Consider the following 22,672-nt stretch of genomic DNA (forward strand, 5'->3'; position numbering starts at 1 on the left):
TCTTGAAATAATGGTGCAGTATAGATGCACCTTAAGGTGCCACACAGGACTGCTCATTGTTTTTAAAGTTACAGACTAACACAGCTACCCCTCTGAGTATTTTTCAACTATTTTGTTTTAAAGATGTAGTTTTTGTATTTTTGAGTATTATTGTTGTTGGTCTGGCATGACCGTTTTATTTTTTAGTTTATTTTTATTTGGTCTTTCAGGTTACTTTTTTGATCTTGTGAGAATCAAATTATTTGATATTTCTCTAGTTACCATTATTTTTAGCTCAATTCTTCTCTTGAATACATGCTGAAGGCTTTCATTAATTTTTGGCCTTAGAGTTTTGAGTGTAACTTTTATCCTACTTGTAATTTTTAAAATTTCCACTTTTTATAGCTGTATAAAGAAGTCAGTTATTGGAAAGACCTATAGTTCAGCACCGATTGAGGCAAAATGAGTAATAGCCTTAACTTTTCATGGCTCATGTTTTATCTCTTCAGGAAAACAGTGAATCATTTTTGTGGAGTACTACCACCCCTTCAACTACTTTTGGAAAATCTACATTTCCTTCACGGGCTATGTTTACACCAAGTACAGCAGCAACTACTCAAAGGAGTTCTGTCTGGAATGAACCTATTAGTTTTGTTGTGACTCATCTTAGACCATACACCACTTACCTTTTTGAAGTCTCTGCAGTTACTACTGAAGCAGGCTATATTGACAGCACAATCGTGAGGACACCAGAAGCAGGTATGTGTTGCTTTCTAAAAACAAAAACAATTTTTAGCTACAGACAAAAATCAAAATGAGAAATTCTCAGACATATTTTAAAATATATAACATAGGGAGTTTAGGTTACATTGCAGAATACTTTAGACTGTGATTCTGTCTCAGCTAGATCTCAGGTTGTGTTTCAACAGATACATTCTTTGTTTTATAATTCCTGGTATACTTAATCATGTGCACCAGATGAGATCAACTGAATGTGTGTAGGTACTGTATAATGTAGAAAAGAGTGGTGGATGGGAGTTGATAAAGCAAAGTATGATTATCTAAAAGAGATGGGAAATACTGTAGGTTCTTAATTCTATGAAAACTTGAGGTCGTAGTAGTAAAGAGCCTGCAGTACCCAGAGCAAGCTTTCCTTACCATCCTTGGTAAAGCTCCTTCTCCACCACCACTGAGAGCTGGGTGTAATTTGTCCTATTTTTTATCTGCATTACCCTGAGTGCTGGGACTCTAGTGCAGAGACTCAGCATATCTAAGAAGGTGTTCAGCATGTCCCAGATCAGACACAAAATGCAAAATTGAACTCTTAGTTCTCACATAAGTACTTCCACCACTTCTGCACATGTAGTTCAGGTGTGTCCACAACTTCCTGCAATCAGCTATATTTCTCTGCAGCTATGGAGAAACAGGGTGGAAGAGAGAAAAACATCTTTTCCAATGTCCCCCCACTCCCCCAGGATCCACAGTTTGAAAGGTAATCCTCAGCCCTTGATCCCCAAGAGTCTCAGCACATTGCAAGTGACCTGTCATCAGGGGGACAGGGCTGGAAACCAAGATTGCCTAAATACCTGCTAACTGGCCTTGAGCCAAAAACTGCTCCTCAGTTGGAGAGTGCATCAATCTTTTATCTAGCACTGTTTGGTAATTCTGGATTCTTCTTTTATGTCAGAATTCATGCTAACTTGCAGATGAAAAATTATCTGATTCTTTCCTAATATTGCTTTGTTGAATGGTTTTGTAATAGGTGAATATATAGTTGTGCCCGGGATGAAGTTCTGTGTACTTCCCAGTCTGATTCAAGGCTCTCTTCCAACTTTTTATCTGAGCTTTCCAAACTCTTAACATGCTAGGACAGGTGTATTGGTCATAACAAAATCCTTGGGAATGCATCAAATCTCAAGTAAAAGGGTTTTGTTCTGCAAAAGAATATCCAGGACAGAAGGATAGAATACTCAGCCTCTGCTAATCTAGGATGTCTGTGTGATGTGGTTGAAGCTAGTATTATAAAGTCTGGAGGAGAAACTAGCAGATGTGTTCTGTTCCCCTAAACAAAGTTTGGCCTAATAGATCTCTGATGTACACAAGTACATTGACCACATGTAGGGCCAGTCCAAATTACTTAATCCTCATTGAGCTTTAGAGGAAAGAGCAAGGGTTTGTGTGGCCCACAAGTTGAAGATTCTAAGAATGTAGGGTCTCTGTTGGTTTTACTTTGCTATGAATCAAAAAATGTTGCTGTGGAGTCTTTTATGTATGTTAAGGCATGTCAGAATTTTGTTCCCAGGCTGAAATGAATGTCAATAGTGGGTTTTCCCAAGGCACATTACAGGCAGTCCCCGGGTTACGTACAAGATAGGGACTGTAGGTTTGTTCTTGAGTTGAATCTGTATGTAAGTCGGAACTGGCGTCCAGATTCAGCCGCTGCTGAAACTGACCGCCAGTTCTGACTTACATACAGATTCAACTTAACAACCCCAAGTCCCCAAGTCAGCTGCTGCTGAAACTGATCAGCGGCTGATTCCAGGAAGCCTGGGGCAGAACAACTCTGCCTCGGGCTTCCTGTAGTCAGCGCTGGTCAGTTTCAGCAGTGGCTGACTTGGGGACGCCTGGGACAGAGCAGCTGGGGTGCTTCTGGGTTGCTCCAGTAGCGCTGCTCCTCGGCGCTACTGGACCAACCCAGCAGCACCCCAGCTGCTCTGCCCCAGGCGTCCTGATTCAGCCGCTGCTGAAACTGACCAGCAGCAGCTGAATCAGGACGCCTGGGGCAGAGCAGCTGGGGTGCTGCCGGGTTGGTCCAGTAGTGCCCAGAGCGGCGCTGCGGGACCAACCGGCAGCGCCCCAGCTTCTCTGCCCCAGGGTACACAACAAAAGCCTGGTCTGCTGGGGCGGGGGCACACTAGCTGCGCCCCCCCCCCCCAGCAGACCAGGGACACGGGGAGCAAAGCCACAGCGGCGGGGTGCCGCGCCTCTGAGGCTTTGCTCTGGCGTGGGACCCGCCACCGCTGCGGCTTTGCTCGCAGTGCCCCTGGTCTGCTGGAGACGGTCCCCAGCAGACCAGGGGCACCGGGAACAAAGCTGCAGCCGCGGCGGGGTCCCGCGCTTCTGAGGCTTTGCTCCCGGTGCCCCGGGTCTGCTGGAGACGGTCCCCAGCAGACCAGGGGCACCGGGAGCAGCTTTTCTCGCCCCGGAGATTGAGGTGGCAGACCGTTGCCTGCGAGCTTCGGGGCGAGAAAGCCCCGTTCGTAAGTGCGGATCCGACATAAGTCGGATCCGCGTAAGTCGGGGACTGCCTGTATTGCAGAGCACCCTGCCCTCTCTTCCTGATATTAAAACACTCTTCCACCCCACAATTGACTCAGAATTACCCTCCAAGTGCCCAGAACTTTTTCACATTCCCCAACATCAAGTGATCTATCACCACCTCCCTTAAACTACTGAAATCATATCTCCTACCGTAGCATCTTAACTCTCCAACCTTAGCATGTGATGCCACCCAAACTACCTGTCAACTGCCAACTTTTCTTGCTGTCTTTTTAAGATCAAATGTTGAGTAACTAGGGTAGGCCCTCAGCCCTGGGAGAAATGTGTTTGAGGGCGAAGTATGTTTGCACCTTCCTAAGTAGCATCCTTTGGCATACAGTGGGCTGGAGAGCTGTGAATCTTCTCTCCCGTCTCTGTCATTACTGCATGATCTTATGAATCCTGCGTCTCCTACATGTACTATGAAACTGCATTAATTTGCTGGCACATGACCTCCTGTGGCCACATAGGCAAAGGTGACCTCATGACTCTTCATGACAAATATCCTGCCTTGAACCCATTCCCAGATTTTGAAACCATTCAAATCCCGTTCTGCTGATCCCCTTCCCCATCCTTCCCAGTGACATGGTCCTTCTTGCTCACTATGCTATTTAAGAATCTGTTTACTTTTTTTTTTTTTTTTGCTTCTCATTTTACAGTTTCTGGACATGACTACATTATAATTAAAAATTATTACCATATGTCTTGTGCAAAATCCAGCACTTACATATTTTGTCACTGGGCATGGGATCAAGTGGAGTCAAATAATTAATGTAATCTCTATGAGTTATGTGACATGATTTGGTCAGGAGAAGAACTGCTGTGTCTCTTGATTCCTTGTAAAACCTGACACTTAAGAATAATGTATGAGTGCGGCTGATACCATTAGAGTTGGCAAGATAACTTTATTATTCTTGGTTATATTCACTGAGTAGCACCTAAGAAATTCCTGAGAAGCTGTTCTTTTTTTTCATTGGGAGCTGTTCTTATTTTGACAACTAGCCTGATAGGGGAGAATTGTCTTTTTGTCTCTGTTACTCTTCTAAACAACTGAGGTGTTTGATCATCACATTAGCAAAATGACTGGGATATTGTTATGGCAATACATGTTTTAAGTAATTTTAGAAGTTTTCATTTTTATGTTTTCATTTTTAAAAATTGACATATTACTTTCTAAGTGCAGCCCATGAAAGCTTATGCCCCAATAAACGTTAGCCTTTACGGTGCCACAGGACTCCTTGTTGTTTTTGCTGAAGCAAACTAACATGGCTACTCCTCTGATACTTTTTAAGAATAATCCTCATGAGTAAATCTACATGTTATTTTTCAGAGGACTAAGCTAAAATTGTTGTTTATTATAAATGAATTTTGTAATAAAGCTAAGTGGAAAATGCAGAAAAACTCAAAGCTCTAGGGTTTATTTGTTTTAAATCTTGATTTGGGTAAATTCAGGTTTAGTTTCTCTTGTTGTTTGTACAAAAACCAAAGACTACATTTTCATGGAAAATTCAGGATATTCTGCAAGATATTTGGGTCAAAGTTTTAAAAGCTGGATGTTTCCAGTTAGACTTCTCTATCCAAATAAAGGCACCTAGATTAGTAATCTAATTTTAAAAAACGTGTACCTACCAACTGCTATTGAACTCAGCATTCTTGGAAATCAGGATTCTGAGTTGTGTACCTAAATTTGGATTTCAACGGTTAACTTTAGACATTCTTTTTCAAATCCCTCCCCCCTCAAAGAAAACCCCCAAAACTTTGGTCCTGGATTCAAACTGTGATTATCATCCAAATAAAACGAATTTGCTTACTGGGTATATTCAAAAATCTATCAAAGTACAGCAAGCTCTGATTTAGAAATGCTAAGGCCTGATCTTGCAATCTTTTAAACTATGTTAGTAAATTTACTTAGAAGAGTTAAATCTCATTAAAAGCAATAGAGTTACTCTGGTGAATAAAGTTGTTCACGTGCAGCTGTTTGCAGGATTGGTGCTCTGGGCAGCACTGAAGATAATCAAACGAGCTTTAGGAAACAAAGTATAAGAGGGAGAGACTGCATACCTGTTGATGAAATTGTCCACCTAAGTTTTATATCCTACCCATTGTCGTAGAACCTGATTGCCTTGCAATGTAAAATCAATAGCAATCACAAAATTCCTATTGGTCTTGATGGAGTCTCTGGCATTTCTCCCTTTTCAGGTTCAATTGCAAATTTATATCTCTCTAGCAAGATAAGTTACCAATGGTCCCCCCTTTTTTTTAAATTAAAATGAAGTAATTTTAAATCAGTCAGAAAATTCCACATTAATATAAATCCCAGTTTTCCAATTTACATAATAGTTTAGTGGGGTTTTTTTCGGTCTTATTTTATTTTACATTTAAGCTGAGTAATAGAAATTAAATCTAGGAAATCCTAATATGAATTATGTGTGTATACATTTTTCCCATTGTTTTTCTAGTTCCAGAAGATCAACCCCAGAATTTAGCCAAAGGCAACATTACTGGAAAGTCCTTCTCAGTGTCTTGGGAACCACCAACCATTGTAACAGGAAAGTTTAGTTACAGAGTTGAGTTATATGGACCATCTGGTAAGTCTCAGTCAAACTTAGATTTCCTCTATCGTTAGGATACAATTTCTAATGGTAGCTGTAGCACTATTATTCTAAAAATGGATACTTGAAAACAAATTTATAAATTAGGCTTGGTAGTAATTCTCTGATAATTTCTTAGTGAAAAAGGATGCTTGTCCGGGGGGTTGCTGTCTACTACAATGCCTCCTCGTGCTTGTGTCTAGTGAATAAGCTCTCATCCAGTTTGATATCCCCTTCCTCATACACTGGCCCCTCTTTGGTTACCAGGACTTACAGTGCTCCCTCATCATGACTCAACCTCCAGCTAGGTTATATAAAAAAGAAATTAAAAGGAAAGAAAAATTTTCTATTCAGACTAGTTGAAAGGGTCCCTTTGAATTATAATGATATATGAATATTTTACCGGGGACATGAAATAGCAATTCTAATAACTCTAAAGTTATCACAAACTGATGGTAACTTCGTTATTGTTAATAACTTCATTATTGTTTTGGTCCTCTGTCTTACATTGCCAGGGAAAATAACTATATTTAAAATGAAGAAACGTTCAAAACTGTTTTTATTAAACTGAAACTGCTTTCTCTTTTCATTGTAGGTTATATTCTGGATAACAGCACAAGAGAGCTCAAGTTTATATTTGATAATCTAACACCATTCACAAGATATGATGTGTATGTTGGTGCTGAGACAAGTGCTGGGATCGGGCCTAAAACTAATGTAACAATTTTCACTCCTCCAGAAGGTAGGTAGAGTTATAAAAATAAAACAGACAAAGCTACTGTCCTGCTCCATATGATGACTGATTTTAATTCTCCCTTCAAAGCCATTTGAGTAAACTGTGTATGAAAAATAAGTGAGTTTCTAGTTTACTTCCTCATCTGGGTGGTGTATTACATGCCAAAAATAGAATACACAGAAATGTATGTGATTGCATGTTTAGCAATCACAAAAAATAAACACACCTTGTGAAACGATCATATTTATTTTAGTTCAAAAGCCTTCAAAGATTGTGGAAATAATATTTTTGAATGAAAAAAGGCATTAACTGAAGTACCCATTCCAGAAGTAAAGACCAACTCCTGTTATTTGGCCAGTAGATGGCAGCAAATAGTCGGGTAAAAGCATATTTCTATAATTATATCAAATTTGATCACTCCACATGTACAATTCATTATCTTTTTAGTGATATTGTCTCATAGAGCTCTTTTTCAAAAGATATAGTTATGTGAGTAGCATGTGCTAACCTTAAAAAGAAGAATGTGGTCTATGTGCATCAAAATTATACTACTTTCAACAAAATACATTGTTTGTCTGTAAGAAGGTGATTAATACACTTTAGTTAAAGCATAAAAAGCATACATGTTTTACAGGACATCCAAGAATACTCTTTTTATTTATTATAGTGAGATTTCTCAGTATATAAGAGGTCTGAAAATAGAACAGATGAAATGCTGCTCATGATAATACAGGAGACAACTAGCCAAACTCAGCAGGTGTGAAAGGGCATATGTGCATTCTCCCTGTCACCTTCCTTTTCCATCCATCTTTCTCTGTTCAGTCCTGTTCAATTTTTTTTTACTCATTAAAACGAAAACTAACAGACTTTTGTAAATTCATTCCCTTAAATACAGCCTTCAGTGGTAGGGATGTAACAGTATAGTCACTTAACCTATTAACCCAGGGGTTCTCAAACTTGTAATACCGCGACCCCCCTCTCAGTTGCTTGCGACCCCCCTCTAAGTTGTTTGTGACCACCCGGGGGGTCGGGACCCACAGTTTTTAGAAATGCTGTATTAACCAATAAGCAAAATTGATGCGTATCAGTTAATGCTATAGACTACACACATTCCCCATTCCCCCTTGCCAGTAATTTTTTTAGCAAGCTAGACAGAAACTTCCTCCGGGTTCGGGACTGACCCCTGCTGCGGCTCTGCTTTTAAAGTGTATTAGGAGCCAGGCAGGCAGGCAGCTCAGCTCAGTTCTGGCTCGCACCAGGTCTAAGAGCTCAGACCCCACGCTGGACAAGGGCTGTTGGCAGCCCATGCAGCTGCAACTGTATAAGAGGCAACAACGCAGGATGACAGGCAGTCAGTTCACGAGGGGAGCTGGTTTTTAAACTGGCTCCCCTCATGGACCAGCTCCTGCCTAGCACCCCACACTGTTTCCTCTGATACAGAGGCAGCAGCACAGAATGGCAGGGGGTTCCTCAGTAGTGGGGCCGGAGCACACTGGGTGCCAGCCCTACCCCCAGGGACCATAGAATAGTCAAGTAACTGATAAGAATTCATGAGGTCAATCGACTATTCAGTTAACCAATATTTAACATCCCTAGTCAGTGGTAACCCCACTTTTCCCAATGCTCTGACATTTTCAGATCTGCCTCCTGAGGTTAATACTCCTCTTCCAAATCCAGTTTTAGCTTCCTTTCTCAATTATAAAATTATATGGTTGGATGAGTAATTTAATGGATTAGTAAGTCTAGAGTTGTGCAAACTGTGACCTGTGAATTACTAGTGAAGACATAAAACTTTTGCTAGTGTTCTAAGGGGTTTCGTATAGTTACATGTTGCTGATTCTCCTCATTATCAGTGGAGAGAATCAGAAAAGGTTGTATGATTGAGGTCGTGGGGGACTAGCAATGAAAAGCAGAGATAGACAGTTGAATTAATTTTTCTAATAAAAAAAAGGACAAAGCCTTTATCACATTAAATACAGCTAAAATCATGAATAATCTACAGTAAGAAATTTCTGTAGATGCCACAGAAATGTTACATGACTGTGAATGGGAGGGGAGATAACTCATAGCACAATTTCTCTATTAAGATGCAATTAACACTTATTACAAGGTTTGACAACATGTTCTCTTGTCCTCTGGTATAGTCACTGGTCCACACTGACTAATGTTGGAGTTGATCTTGATCCTGTTTTATTACCTCCATGAGTCTCAAATCCTTCTTCAAAATTGAAGTTCAAAATATTTGTTGGGAAGTAGTGTCTACAGGTACCAGCCCTGATCAAGTCTCCATTGTGTTAGTTATTGTACAAATACATAGTAAGAGACAATCCCTGTCCCAGAGAGCTTTCAGTCTTGGATCCCAATTCACCTGCTTCATGCTTAGCTTTATGCGCTGTAAGGAATCCTATTGATTTAATTGTGACTACTAGGTAAGCCTTGGCTAGTTCTGGACCTAAATACACAATACAAACAAATGGTAGGAAAACAGAAAGAAGAAGTGAAGTGACTTGCCCAAGTTCATATAGCAGGTCAGTGGCAGCGCTGGAATAGAATCCAAGTTTCCTGACTTCCAGACCAGTGTTTTCCTTCTGGACTGCACTCCCACTCTGACCCATATTATTTTCTTTTATTTATTTGCTAGATTTCTTTTACCTAGTTGCTTCTGGGAAAACTAGCAGGTGATGTTCTAACTTCTTATCAGCAAGAAGAACTGAGTGTTATAGCCCTCCAATTTGAATACTGATTTATTTTGGTGTTTATATTCATGCTAGGCAATACAAGTATTTTCAAGTGTGTTATGATATGATAGATTAATAATTTTGGTACCAAACCTATAAACCCCCATTTGTGCGAGTAATCCCATTTGTAGTGAAAAGACTACTTATGTAAGTCAGGATTAGCAGGCCTTTTATCTATGTTACTTTAGGATGAATGATTTTGTGCTTCAAATTCTACAAGAGCCATTCTGTGAAATTGTCCTGGTGTATGTGTAGCCCACATGCCTAACATGGTTCACTGTACCATAGAGTGGCACTTAGACCACTTGCAGAAAGAGATATGATCAAGTGAGCTCTACAGCCTGAGATGAGAGTCAGCTGGTTTTAAAGCTCAAGCTGTAGAGTCTGCTACCTTAAGCTCCAGAGGTCCCAGGTTCAAATCTGCCTGGTGGTGGTTACATATGCACACCCCGCCCTTTGGAGGGAGGGTACCCAGCAGTGTGGATGCCACTTGGTCAGTTGCCAAATTGTCAGCAATCTCCTTTAATCTATGGAAACCCACCTTTGGTTTCAGTGGCTAAAGTTAATAGAGTAGCCTTAGATCAGGGCAGTACTGCCTAACAGCCAGAATCAATAAGGAGTAGCCCCTGGTTCAGGGCAGCACCGACTAATGGCTAGAATCAATGAGGGTGACAGCCTTGGCTGGAGGACCTGGGTGACCCTACTCTACTAGTCCTGACTCAGGGCCCCGTGAGTGGCAGAGCGTTCTACCACTTGCTCAGTGGGGACTCTGACCGGGACTCTGACCGAAACACGCCAAGCTCACCTAGGTGGGAGATACCACTCCAACAGCCTCCCTGGGTCACTTCCTACCAGTGCAGGTGCAGGTCTCTTCCAGGTGGTCTCTTCTGAAAAAGGAGGGTTTTCCTATATTTGGCTCCATGTAGACGGGCCAAATGTCAGAAAAGCCTCTTCCAAAAAAAGGATCGGAAAAAGGTATGCAAACTGCGGTTTGTAATTTGCATACCTTTTTCCGAAAAAAACCCAACAGTGTAGACATAGGCTCTGACTGGTATGTCTCTGGCACTCCTGCTGGAGGTCCTTCTCCTCTGGTAGTCAGCTGAGACTGAGTCGTGCTACTGCCTGTTATGTTGCCCCAGCATTTGAAGCATGCCCCAGTCTGGGTAAAGAGGCGGGACTTCCTCCATCCACAGGGTTTTAATTCCACTTGATTCAGTGCAGGGTATGTTAAGACACAGACGTGTGATGGTTGTTATTTTGCATGAAAAAAGTCCTTGTGTTTAAGGCCAGAAGGGACCACCGGATCATCTAGTCTGACCTCCTGTGTATTGTAGACCACCAACACCACTCAGCATCCACACACTAAACCCAATGACCAAAATTAGATTGAAGTACAGGCAGTCCCCGGGTTACGTACAAGATAGGGACTGTAGCTTTGTTCTTAAGTTGAATCTGTATGTAAGTCGGAACTGGCGTCCAGATTCAGCCGCTACTGAAACTGATCATTTTCAACAGCGGCTGAATCTGGACACCAGTTCTGACTTACATACAGATTCAACTTAAGAACCCCAGGCATCCCCAAGTCAGCTGCTGCTGAAACTGATCAGCGGCTGATTCCAGGAAGCCCGGGGCAGGGGCTTCCTGTGGTCAGCCCCTGGTCAGTTTCAGCAGCGGCTGACTTGGGGACGCCTGGGGCAGAGCAGCTGGGGTGCTGCTGGGTTGGTCCAGTAGCGCCGCCGCTCCTCGGCGCTACTGCACCAACCCAGCAGCACCCCAGCTGCTCTGCCCCAGGTGTCCTGATTCAGCCGCTGCTGAAACTGATCAGCAGCGGCTGAATCAGGACTCCTGGGGCAGAGCAGCTGGGTGCTGCCGGGTTGGTCCAGTAGCACCAAGGAGCGGTGCTGCGGGACCAACCGGCAGCGCCCCACCTGCTCTACCACAGGCCCGGGGCTTTGCTCCACATCTCCCTGGTCTGCTGGGGGAGGGAGGGGCCACTAGCTGCGCCCCTCCCCCAGCAGACCAGGGACACGGGGAGCAAAGCCGCAGCGGCGGTGGGGTGCTGCGCCTCTGAGGCTTTGCTCTGGCAAAGCCTCAGAGGCGCGGGACCCCTCCGCTTCCCCGGCTTTGGTCCAGGTGTCCCTAGTCTGCTGGAGACGGTCCCCAGCAGACCAGAGGCACCGGGAGCAAAGCGGCGGCGGCGGCGGCGGCGGAGTCCCCAGCAGACCAGGGGCACCCGGAGCAGCTTTTCTCGCCCCGGAGGTCAAGGTGGCGGGACCGCTGCGCTCTGGGCGGTCCCACTGCCTGCGAGCTCCGGGGCGAGGAAAGCCCCGTTCGTAAGTGCGGATCCGACGTAAGTGCGGATCCGACATAAGTTGGGGACTGCCTGTATTACAGTCCAGAGGAGACTAGACTGTTATTTGTCACAGCAAAGAGTACAAGAGATTGAGGTACACCGGTGCCTAAGGCACTTGCTAGGGTGATTAAGTGATACATATGTACAATGTAAGATTATTATTACTAAAAGGCAAAATGTAATACAATTCATAATATGTGACGCACAGAAAATAGGACTATCAATAATTATAATTTTCTAAATACTTTTTCCATTTCATTCATATATATATATATTTGCTTTAAGTTTGTACCAACTGGTGTAGATCAGCATAAATCCCCTGACTTCCAGTGCAAATGAGTTCAGATGAAACTGAGCTATACTGATTTGCACCAGATGAAGACACCACCTGTACATACCATTTTATTAAAATCATATAATGATCTGCATGTTTTTAAATCATGGTTTAACTAGTGGGACAAAATTTATTTGAAGTAGTTTGTTGATCATGGGCGGATGAGAGTTTTGCGGGGCTCAGGGCAACACAATTTCACGAGGCCCCCCTTTGGAGAAAACATAGAAAAAAGGCATCCCCCTGTGCCCACTCCTCCAGTAACCCCACTCTGATCATGTGAGCTACCCCTCCTCATCTCCTCTCCTAACAACTCCCTCTACATACCTGTGCTGCCTCTCTCCTCTGGTGCTGGTCCCTCCCCTGTAGGTGTCTGCCCTTCTGCTTCACCGCCAGAATCCCCTCGCACCTGCACCTTCTCTTACTCCTGCACCCTCCTGGTGCCTCCCCCTTCCTTCACTGCCCCTGCACTCTTTGCCCTCTTTTTCCCTGATGCCCACTCCCTCACCACCTTCTGCCCTCTTCCCCTCATGCCCTGTGCCCTCACACATGACTTGCTCCATCCCTACCTTCCTCATGCCCACCCCCCTTTCAACCATTCTCTCAGCACCTCCCCCTCCCCCTTTTAGCCCCCAATGCCCTTACCCTCTCCTCTCCCAGCATCACCCTATCCCCCTCCCACTGGCACCTCCCCTCCTGCCCTTTTCCTCATTTTCTTCACTTGGCCCCCTGGCATTTGGTGCCTTCTCCTTTATTCTCCTGACCTGCCCCCCTCTCTTCAGCACAAGCCCCTTCCTCTGCCATCCACCTTCTGCCTTCCAGTTTGCAGGGCAGCCATGACCCCAGCCCAGGCTCCAGACCACGTGCCGAACCGAGCAGTGCAACGCTGGGCCGCGCGGTTTTAAAGTCCCGGACTGTGATGTCACGCCACACCCGGAAGTCTCCCCTCTCAGCTGTTGCGCGGCATTTCAGCATGCCGCACATGTGTTCACTTGGCCCCACATGGCCTGTACTGGCCAGCGCTGGGGAATTTCTAGTGCGAGGCTGCGGTGCCCCATCACAATCCCCCTCCGTCTCCAGCAGCTGCCAGCTGGCCCTTCGGTGGACGGCCCACCAGGAAATTCCTGGTGGCCCACCGGGCCAGTCCGCCCCTGGTGCTAGTGCAGGGCCTATTGAAGTGCGGGGCCCGGGGCAGCCTCCCCTCTCGCCCTGCCCTATATCCGCCGCTGTTGTTGATTGCACTGGAGCAACTCTGTTCATAAACACTTAAAAGCTGATAATGCTTAGAATGCCTTTAATTAATATGCTGAAAAAGTTTACAGTAAGGTTTAGAAATGGATAGTGTTTAATGAAATTCAGTATTGGAAATAACATTTAAACTTAAGGAGTTTTTGTTTGTTTTAGTTCCAAGTGCAGTATCTGATTTACAACTAGCTGAAGTAGAAGCCACTCTCATAAGAATTGTTTGGAGAAAACCACAACAACCAAATGGAATCATTACCCAATACAGAGTTAAAGTGTTAGCTCAGGATACAGGAGTGACTGTGGAAAATACAGTTCTCACAGGGAAAGCTAAGGTATTTTGTTTTTATTTGGCTATTCTGTTTTGTTTGCCTTACTCAATATTAAATTACAGAATTATTATTACTATTGATTAATGTTCACTCCTTTCTCACTGTCTCTTATTTTTTGTTCCATTCTTAACTGAGAGTTAAAGATTCTACTTTCAGCTCACTGCAATGTCACATAAGAGTAAATCTACACAACAATGAAAGGCATATGGCACCGCCCTGGCTGGCTCAGGTCAGTTGACTTAAGCTCACTAGGCTTAGGCTGTGGTGAAGGCAGTACTGGGGGAGGTAAGCTCCCCACCTCACTTCTAGCTCCGCCCTTTCTGCTAGGCCCCACTCCTTCTCCACACCTGCGAGGGGAGTGGTGTGCCATGTGCATCCTCCCCCTATCCAGCCATGGGGAGGGGAGCGGGCTCTCACTTGCCACAGCTTCCCCAACCCTGGTGGAAGGTGCACCATGCTATATGGCCCGGCTGAGCCCAGCACACCCTCTCAAGTGCCGGAGAAGTGGGGAGGCTGGGCCTGGCAGTACAGCATGCCCTGCCTCCTCCCTCCCCCGGTGCTCCAGGGCTGGAGAGGTTGGGCTGGGCCAGGCCATGTGGAGCACCAGAAAAGGAGGAGGCAGGGTGTGCTGTGCCATGCCGCCCAGCCTGCAGCCCCAGAGCAATGGGGGAAGGGAGAGGATGCACCACATGTCCAGGTCACTGGGAGGGCAGGCACTCATTGGGGCAGCAACATTCTGTCCCCAAACCACCTACAGTAGGCACTGGGGGCAGAGTGTGAGCAGGGCTATGCCTGGCGGTTTAGGAAGGCAGAGCCTTCCCCCCACCTTACATACTCAACATCTATGGGCTGTGGGTCTAAAAATTGCAATTTAGACATTTGGGCTTGAGCTAGAACACAGGCTGTGAAACCATGTGACTGGGAGCCCAGGTTCCAGCCCAAGCCTGAATGTCTTCTCTGCAATTTTTAGTCACACAGCCCAGGCTCAGCCAGCTTGAATCAACTGACCCCGACTCTGAGACCCGGTATCTTGTTTTTTTTATTGCAGTGTAGATGGAAGTTTGAAAACTTCCATGAATGTCACTAAAACGGTTTTAACTTTACAACTGAGCAAATGTAGCAAGGCATGGGAGACAAAGATTGTCTTTTTGCAAATAAAGAATTAAAGACACTTTGCCACAATGTATCTGGCACCAGCAAATATGATGTGGACTTTTCCATGTTGATTTGAAAAAGTATCTGTATTATTAGGAGCAATTTTCTTAACATCTACTGGTCTAGAGTCTTCCATATGTACTCAAGTTGAAGCCCAACTCCAAAATAAATGCACCATTTACATAGTAAAGTATAATTGAACATGAATAAGAGTGACACAATCTAATTCTTTGTGTATATCAATATAGGCCCAAACAAAGGGTTTTTATGATTTGTCACAGAAAGTGGCACTTTTCAAAAACATTTCCTTTTAACAGTGATTCTTAAATCTTTTTTTCAGTGCATTAGAACTTTCTTAATTTGGCAACCGTGAGAAACAGGATATGCTGGATTAAAGAATTTGCCGGGACAGGGAGGGCACTGGGGCTCTGGGAGTAAGAGGGATGAGGGCGCGGTGCTTGCCTTGTACCCCACCTCTGGGGTCACATGTGGCTCCACGCTCCTTTCCCCTCCCCCGCAATAGAGTGGCAGGAAAAGCCTTAGGGAAGCACATTGCTGCACCTGTTGTTGGGACAGGGGGAGCAATAGCACGCAGAGCTGCTTCCTTCTCCAGCTGCCAGGGTCTGTACCACAGGTGTTCCCAGATTAGGGACTTCCAGGCTGTGTCTAGACTGGCCGCTTTTCTGGAAAAACTTGCCAGCTGTCTACACTGGCCGCTTGAATTTCTGCAAAAGCACTGACGATCTCATGTAAGATTGTCAGTGTTTTTGCGGAAATACTATGCTGCTCCCATTCGGGCAAAAGTCTTTTTCCAAAAAACTTTTGCGCAAAAGGGCCAGTGTAGACAGCAGAGATTTGTTTTCCACAAAAAAGCCCCGATCGCGAAAATGGTGATCGGGGTTTTTTTTTTGCGGAAAAACGCATCTAGATTAGCCACGGATGCTTTTCCGCAAAAAGTGCTTTTGCGGAAAATCGTCCTGCCAATCTAGACGCTCTTTTCTGAAAATGCTTTTAACGGAAAACTTTGCCATTAAAAGCATTTCCGGAAAATCATGCCAGTCTAGACGTAGCCCTAGAGTACAGTGGGGAGGGATAGCTCAGTGGTCTGAGCATTGGCCTGATAAACCCAGGGTTGTGAGTTCAAGTCTTGCAGAGGCCATTTAGGGATTTGGGACAAAAATTTGTCAGGGATGGTACTTGGTGTGACGTAGTGGGGGTACCTGGCTGGTTTCTATGCTGCTGGCTCTGGGGTAACCCCCACTGGCTGTCGTGGGGACCACGACCCAGCAAAACAGGATGAGTCACTATGCAAACCAGTGGCCAGACACCCCCCATGGAGAGGAACAAAGGAAGGTGGATGCTGCCTTGGCTGGGGGGCAGGGCTGGAAGTTGGTGAGTTGGTTGCTGGCTGTCGGAGGGCATGGAGGAGAGCCTAGGGGAAGGGGCTGGAGTTTAGGGGCCCAGTCTCCTCCATTTCAAGGGGGCCTGAGGCATCCTAGCCCAGTTCCTGTAACCAGATTACATCTGTGCTGCGCTGTGCTGGAGGAGCAATAAACCACCCTCAATTCCACTGGCTGGTGCAGTCTGTTTGTGCCATTTCGGGGTGCAGGAGACGGGGAACCCCCAACGCGCCGTCACACTGGTGTCAGAAGTGGGATGCACTGCACCCCATGGATGAAGCTCCCAGCGGCAAGCGACAAGGCGCTGTAGAAGCAAGAGCCCTGGAGCCAGGCGTGCTGGAGACAGAGCGAAGCGGTTCCTGGGAATCGTGGGGCGCTGCAGCACTAGACTGGTGAGTCTGCACCGAGGGGCCCAGCGGGCAGATGGCCTACGCCCGACTCTTGAAGGCAGAGCTGGTGGGGCTGTGCAGAGAGAGGGGCTTGCCTGTGCAGAAAGCAACCAAGGCCCAGCTGATTGCCCAGCTGGAAGAGAACGACCAGCCACAGGGCCAGGATCTTGTCCCCATGGGAAGCAGCCAGACCCCCCCTGAGAGTGTGTCAGGCTCAGAGAGGGGGAGTGAGAGTGTGTCAGGCTCAGAGAGGGGGAGGAGCGCTGGAACCCACCGGAGAGATGAGACAGCGTCTCCCGGGAGGCCTGCAAGCCGTAGCCCATCTAGGGCAGGGGCCAGCCCAGCGGAGCTGCGGCGGCTGGAGATCCAGCTGCGGATCAAGGAATTGGAAGTAGAGGACCGAGAGAGGGACCGCCAGGACCGAGAGAGGGAGCGCCAAGATCGAGAGAAGGAGCGCCAAGATCGAGAGAGGCAGCGGCAGCATGAGCTGGCCATGGCAGAGCGGAGAACCGGCGGGGCACCGGCTGCGCCAAGTGCGGATGGGCCCCAGGGTCCCAGGACTGCCAGACGCTTGGAGAGGCTCGTGGTGGCCCAATTGAAGGACGTGGGCGACATAGACGGGTTCCTCAGTGCCTTTGAGAGGGCCTGTGGACTGCAACGGGTTCCCCCAGCTGACTGGCTGCAGGAGCTCATCCCCGCACTGAGCCAGGAGGCGGCCGGAGTGCTCAGTCAGCTGGAGGACCTCCAGCCAGGGGATTACAACCGAGTCAAGGAGGCCCTGCTGCACAAGTTCGGGCTGACCCCCGAGATGTACAGGAAGAAGTTCCGGGGGGTACAGAAAGGGCCACGGGAGACCTATGTGGACCTGGCCTCCCGCCTGGCGCAATACTGCCGCAAGTGGGTGTCTGGAGTCGGAGCCCAGACTGCAGAGGAGCTGCTCAAGCTGGTCATGATGGAGCAGTTCTATGAAGCGTGCCCACCCAAACTGAGGCTGTGGCTCAAGGACCGGAGACCAGAGAACCCCCAGGAGGCCGGGAGACTGGCGGATGAGTTCACGGAGAGCCGGTCCGGGTGTGAACGGGAGTCCCGGAGAGAGAGGGAACCGCGCAGAGACCGGATCTTGGCTGAGCGACGGAGGGAGTCAACTACGGGGCGAGACCAAGGAACAGGTCATCTGTGCCCCAGAGAACCAGCCAGGGCCGGGACAGAGACAGCCCAAAGCCTAACTTGCCATCGCTGTGGGCAAAAAGGCCACAAGAGGGCTCAGTGCACCAGGTCCCAGGACCGGGGACTTTCCAGGGTTAACTGGCTGGGGCGGGAGGAAGGGCAGGCTGCCCCAGAGGCAGGGGCTGGCAGGCAAACCTCAGCTCAGAGAGAGGGGAAGGATGCTCAGTGCACCTCCCCTGGGAGGTCTGATTCTCAGGAGGCAGATTTCTCCGTGTACCGGGTGGGGGCAGGACGACCCCTGCGGAGCGAGTGCCTCATACCCCTGGAGGTGGATGGTAGGAAGGTGACGGGCTTCTGGGACACGGGGGCGGAGGTGACTCTGGCCCGATCCGATATAGTGGCCCCAGAGCGGATACTACCCCACGCGCAGCTGACCCTGAAGGGCATAGACGGGTCCCCGTTTAAGGTGCCTGTAGCCCAGGTGCATCTGAAATGGGGGGCGAAGGAAGGCCTCAAGGAAGTGGGGGTGCACCCGCACTTGCCCACCGAGGTGCTGATGGGGAATGACCTAGAGGAGTGGCCCCATGAATCCCAGCGGGCTCTAGTCACTACCTGGAGCCAGAGCCAGCGGGGGGCTGACAACGTGGGTCCAGGGAAGGACTCCTGGCAGCATCCTCAGGGTCCCATCCCAGTGGACACGGGGTCCAGCCAGGCTGGGACTCCGGACCTAGGCAGAGGTGGGGGACAGGTCCCGATCCCTGCCTCAGCAGCTGAATTCCAGGCTGAGGTGCAGGCAGACCCCTCCTTGCAGAGGCTGAGGGACCAGGCTGGCCTCCATGCAGCTCAGCCCCGGGGGAGAGGTGGCCAGGAGAGATTCCTGCGGGAGCGTGGGCTCCTGTTCCGTGAGTGGCTCCCCCCCAGGAAGGCGAGGGCATGGAGGGTAGAGCGGCAGCTGGTCGTCCCCCGAAAGTATCGCCTCAAGCTGCTGTATTTGGCCCACGATGTCCCCGATGGGGGCCACCGGGGGATCCGGAGCACCCGGCTGAGGCTGCTCCAGCACTTCTATTGGCCGGGAATCTTTACAGCCGTGCAGCGGTACTGCCGGTCCTGTGACTCCTGCCAGAGGGGCGGGAAGGCCCAAGACAGGAGGAAAGCGGCTTGGGGGTCTCTACCCCAGATAGAGGACCCTCTGGGCTGGCTGAGAGAGTTATGGGAGGGGAAGACCTCCCTGGATGGAGCATCGGGGGTGGAAGCCGCCCTGGCTGTCCAGAGAAGGCTCGCTGGGCTCATGGCCCCGGCCCGAGAGACCCTGGCCAGAGATCAAGGCCAGTGGAAGGGTGGGTGTGACCCCCGAGGACAGGCCTGTGCCAGTCGCCCTGGAGTGGGGCGGCGAGTGGACAGAGGGAAGCCAGCTCATGTGGGGCCTCGCCACGGCCGGCCCGAGTCAAGGGGAGCACCCATGTCCCCAGGGCGGGTTCCCACGCAGAGGACCCGAACTTCCCTAGGTCACGAGCGGAGTGACCCTGCTCAGTTCGCTCTCGGAGGGGGGAGAACTGTGACGTAGTGGGGGTACCTGGCTGGTTTCTATGCTGCTGGCTCTGGGGTAACCCCCACTGGCTGTCGTGGGGACCACGACCCAGCAAAACAGGATGAGTCACTATGCAAACCAGTGGCCAGACACCCCCCATGGAGAGGAACAAAGGAAGGTGGATGCTGCCTTGGCTGGGGGGCAGGGCTGGAAGTTGGTGAGTTGGTTGCTGGCTGTCGGAGGGCATGGAGGAGAGCCTAGGGGAAGGGGCTGGAGTTTAGGGGCCCAGTCTCCTCCATCTCAAGGGGGCCTGAGGCATCCTAGCCCAGTTCCTGTAACCAGATTACATCTGTGCTGCGCTGTGCTGGAGGAGCAATAAACCACCCTCAATTCCACTGGCTGGTGCAGTCTGTTTGTGCCATTTCGGGGTGCAGGAGACGGGGAACCCCCAACGCGCCGTCACACTTGGTCCTGCTGTGAAGGCAGGGGACTGGACTTGATGACCTTTCAAGGTCCCTTCCAGCTCTAAGAGATAAGCAATCTCCATATGTATTTAGGAATACTGATTTTCAAGAAAAAGTATATATTTCAAAATAAACATGTAACTCAAATAATTATTTGTGTTTGATTATTTATGATAATGTCTTGTTGAGATGAGAATGGGATCCCATTGTGCTAGGCAATATAGAAATATGTAATAAGAGAGATTTCTTGTGCTGGGATCTTGGGGTGTATCTACACTGCACCATTATTTTGGAATAACTAGCGTTATTCTGAAATAACAATGCGAGCTTCTACATAGCAATTCCATTATTTTGAACTAATATCAAAATAATAGGTGGCTTATTCTGACTTCTGTAAACCTCATTCCATGAGGAATAACTCCTCTTCTGAAATAGCTATTTTGAAATCAATGCAGTGTGGACGCTCCACTGCTGCTATTTCAAAATAGCTCCTCACCAGGGCCATTCTAAATTGTTTCTTCCTAGTGCTTCCTGGGGCTCTAAACTGAGATAGCACATCCACATTAGGGAAGCCTGCCTCTGACTAATTTTGAAGCTTCCCTGTAATGTGGACGCACTATTTTGAAATAAGCGATTTCAGACTATATCTTCCAGAATAGCTTATTCTGAAATAAGTATGCAGTGTGGATGTACCCTTAGGCACAAAGGAAGTTTTATCAATCCCATTTTACAGATTGGAAATTGAGACCCAGAAAAATTAAGTAGATCTGGTCAAAATTTCCTTCTTTTTTAGTGAAACCTTTATTTGATTTTTTATCTTAATTTTAAAATTTGAAAAAAAAGCTAGATTTTTATTAAAAAAATGAGGGCAGCGTTCAATCAGCTACAGCGATGGTCAAAATGTGTTTTCATTTTTTAAATATACTGACATAATTTTCAATAACTTTCAAGAAAAAATCAGAGATTTTTACTAGCTTTTCACTCATCTTTGTTATTAAATGACTGGTACAAAGTATGTGGAGAGATCCTAAAATTCAATCTAGATCTTCTTGATATTACTTAGTACCCAGTCCTGTGATTCAATTAATCTCCCTACCCTCTTCCTCATTTCTTATCCTTCTGCAGTTCTGTTTCTCCTTTTCATACATGCTCAGCAGGCAGAACATTAAGAATACAGGACAATCTCCCTCCTCTTAGTTTTAATGTCACAGTGGCTCTGTACAGTTCTGGGCTGGAGTATGCTCAATGCAGATGAAATCTGTGCAGAATTAGCTGCCAAACATGAACAAGCTTTTACTAAAAGCAGTGAGATATTTAAAAGGCTTTTCACTTGATCAGATTGAGGTGAATTTTCCTAGATATAGCAAAAGGCACATTCCTGATACCAGAGTGACATCCCTGCTATGTTTCTAGACCTTGTTTAATGAAAAAATGGTTGTAAGAATACTGCTAACATGAGCAAAACAACATGATTCCTTTACTTCTCTTTTAGAATGTACTAAACTGTTTTAGCTGAAATCTGAAAAAATCAACCAGAGTCAGATACCCAGCATTGTAGATTTCAGATTAAATAGTGAAAGTTTATCAAAGTTATAAACAATTGAAAGTAAGGTTTTATAATGGGAAGTGACATGCAACCTTAACTATAGTTGATACCAGCTGCACCTATAAAGTATATCAATTTAATTCCTCTCTCTTTCTCTCTCTCTCTGCATACATACATACATACATTATATGTAATATGTATATATATGTATGTGTGTATCCATATTATGAGAAAAGTGAGTTTAATGGTGTCATGTTTGGTTTGTGATTTTTTTTGTATTTTTAAACTTTAGCATTTGATGGATTCTATGGATTCAGATATATTAAATGAAAATAACAAATCTACTGTCACTTGGGATAGAACAGAAACAGTCACTGGATTATATGAAGGCTCAGCTGAGATGTTTCCTACAATACAAACAGTCTCTTCAATAACATTTACTAGTCTATCTAATGATAACTTTCCCACCATCAATGGAGCATCAGAACTACAGTCCGGTAAATTTTAAGATATTTTTGTACCTACCTCCTTGTTCAAAAGGTCCCTGTCACTGTCTCAAATATGATCTTTAGCACAGAGTTCAACCAAATTATTAATGGGTCATTTCCTGGAGTCAATTTTTTTTTACTACCAAATAACCTGCAGAAGCAACTGTGAATGCCACACAGGCAGGAACTGGCCCTTTATCACCCAGCTGACCTTCTTCCAAGTGAAAGTAGCATACTAGAGCCATCAGCCAAGCTGCATAGACAATCAGTTATTACAGTTGCCAAAGCAGGTGTGATTGCAGGGGATTAACTTATCTCCAAGCCCTTCACAGACCTTGATTTCCCTAAGCCTTTTGACTAATAGCTTTTCAAATGTCACTGAAGGTAAATAGGTCAAAAAGTTACAACTCTGCTCGATGGGGTGGCAAACAGGTGGAGATGGCCCCCCATGTCATGGTGATGTCATTAGTGTATACACTTGTTCTGTGTTATCAATGGAACGTTGTTTCTTTACTAAGTATGGATATTTATGACCCATTAAATAAGACTTAGTTGACAGATACTGGCTTAAAATATCTCTTCAAATTTTTACAATGAGCGCGTTAAGCAGCAGAGGACCAAATTCTGATTTTATTCATGCTCCATTAAAGTCCTTGTATCTAGTTAACAGTGTTTTTGTAGCTGTGTTGTCACAAGATATCAGAAAGACAAGGTAGATGACGTAATATCTTTTATTGGACCAGCATCTGTTGGCAAAAGAGACAAGCTTTCAAGCTTACATAGACCCCTTCTTCAGGTCTGAATCTGGTGTAATGCAATATTCAAGTTGAAGTAACTTATTTTATCTTGAAAATATTTGTCAATTAGATGCAGACAGGTTTTCAAAAGTGCCAACTGATTTTGGATGCTTCCATT

At 46.5% G+C, this 22,672-nt stretch overlaps 1 protein-coding gene across 11 annotated transcripts in view; it reads left to right on the forward strand.

The window, feature by feature from the left end:
- Nucleotides 1-22,672, forward strand: part of PTPRQ (protein tyrosine phosphatase receptor type Q) — a 209,920-nt gene that overhangs the window by 65,036 nt on the left and 122,212 nt on the right. For all 11 annotated transcript variants that reach the window (XR_012904907.1, XM_075932438.1, XM_075932405.1 and 8 more), the window contains exons 24-28: nucleotides 489-738; nucleotides 5,757-5,885; nucleotides 6,484-6,630; nucleotides 13,451-13,623; nucleotides 21,562-21,766. Coding sequence is in view for 10 of the 11 variants with exons in the window: in XM_075932438.1 (XP_075788553.1) it covers nucleotides 489-738; nucleotides 5,757-5,885; nucleotides 6,484-6,630; nucleotides 13,451-13,623; nucleotides 21,562-21,766 (904 nt within the window). In the remaining variant the exon portion in view is untranslated. The remainder of the gene's footprint in view (nucleotides 1-488; nucleotides 739-5,756; nucleotides 5,886-6,483; nucleotides 6,631-13,450; nucleotides 13,624-21,561; nucleotides 21,767-22,672) is intronic.

Source organism: Pelodiscus sinensis, chromosome 1 (assembly GCF_049634645.1).
Source record: "Pelodiscus sinensis isolate JC-2024 chromosome 1, ASM4963464v1, whole genome shotgun sequence".
In the NCBI taxonomy this organism is placed as follows: Eukaryota; Metazoa; Chordata; order Testudines; family Trionychidae; genus Pelodiscus; species Pelodiscus sinensis.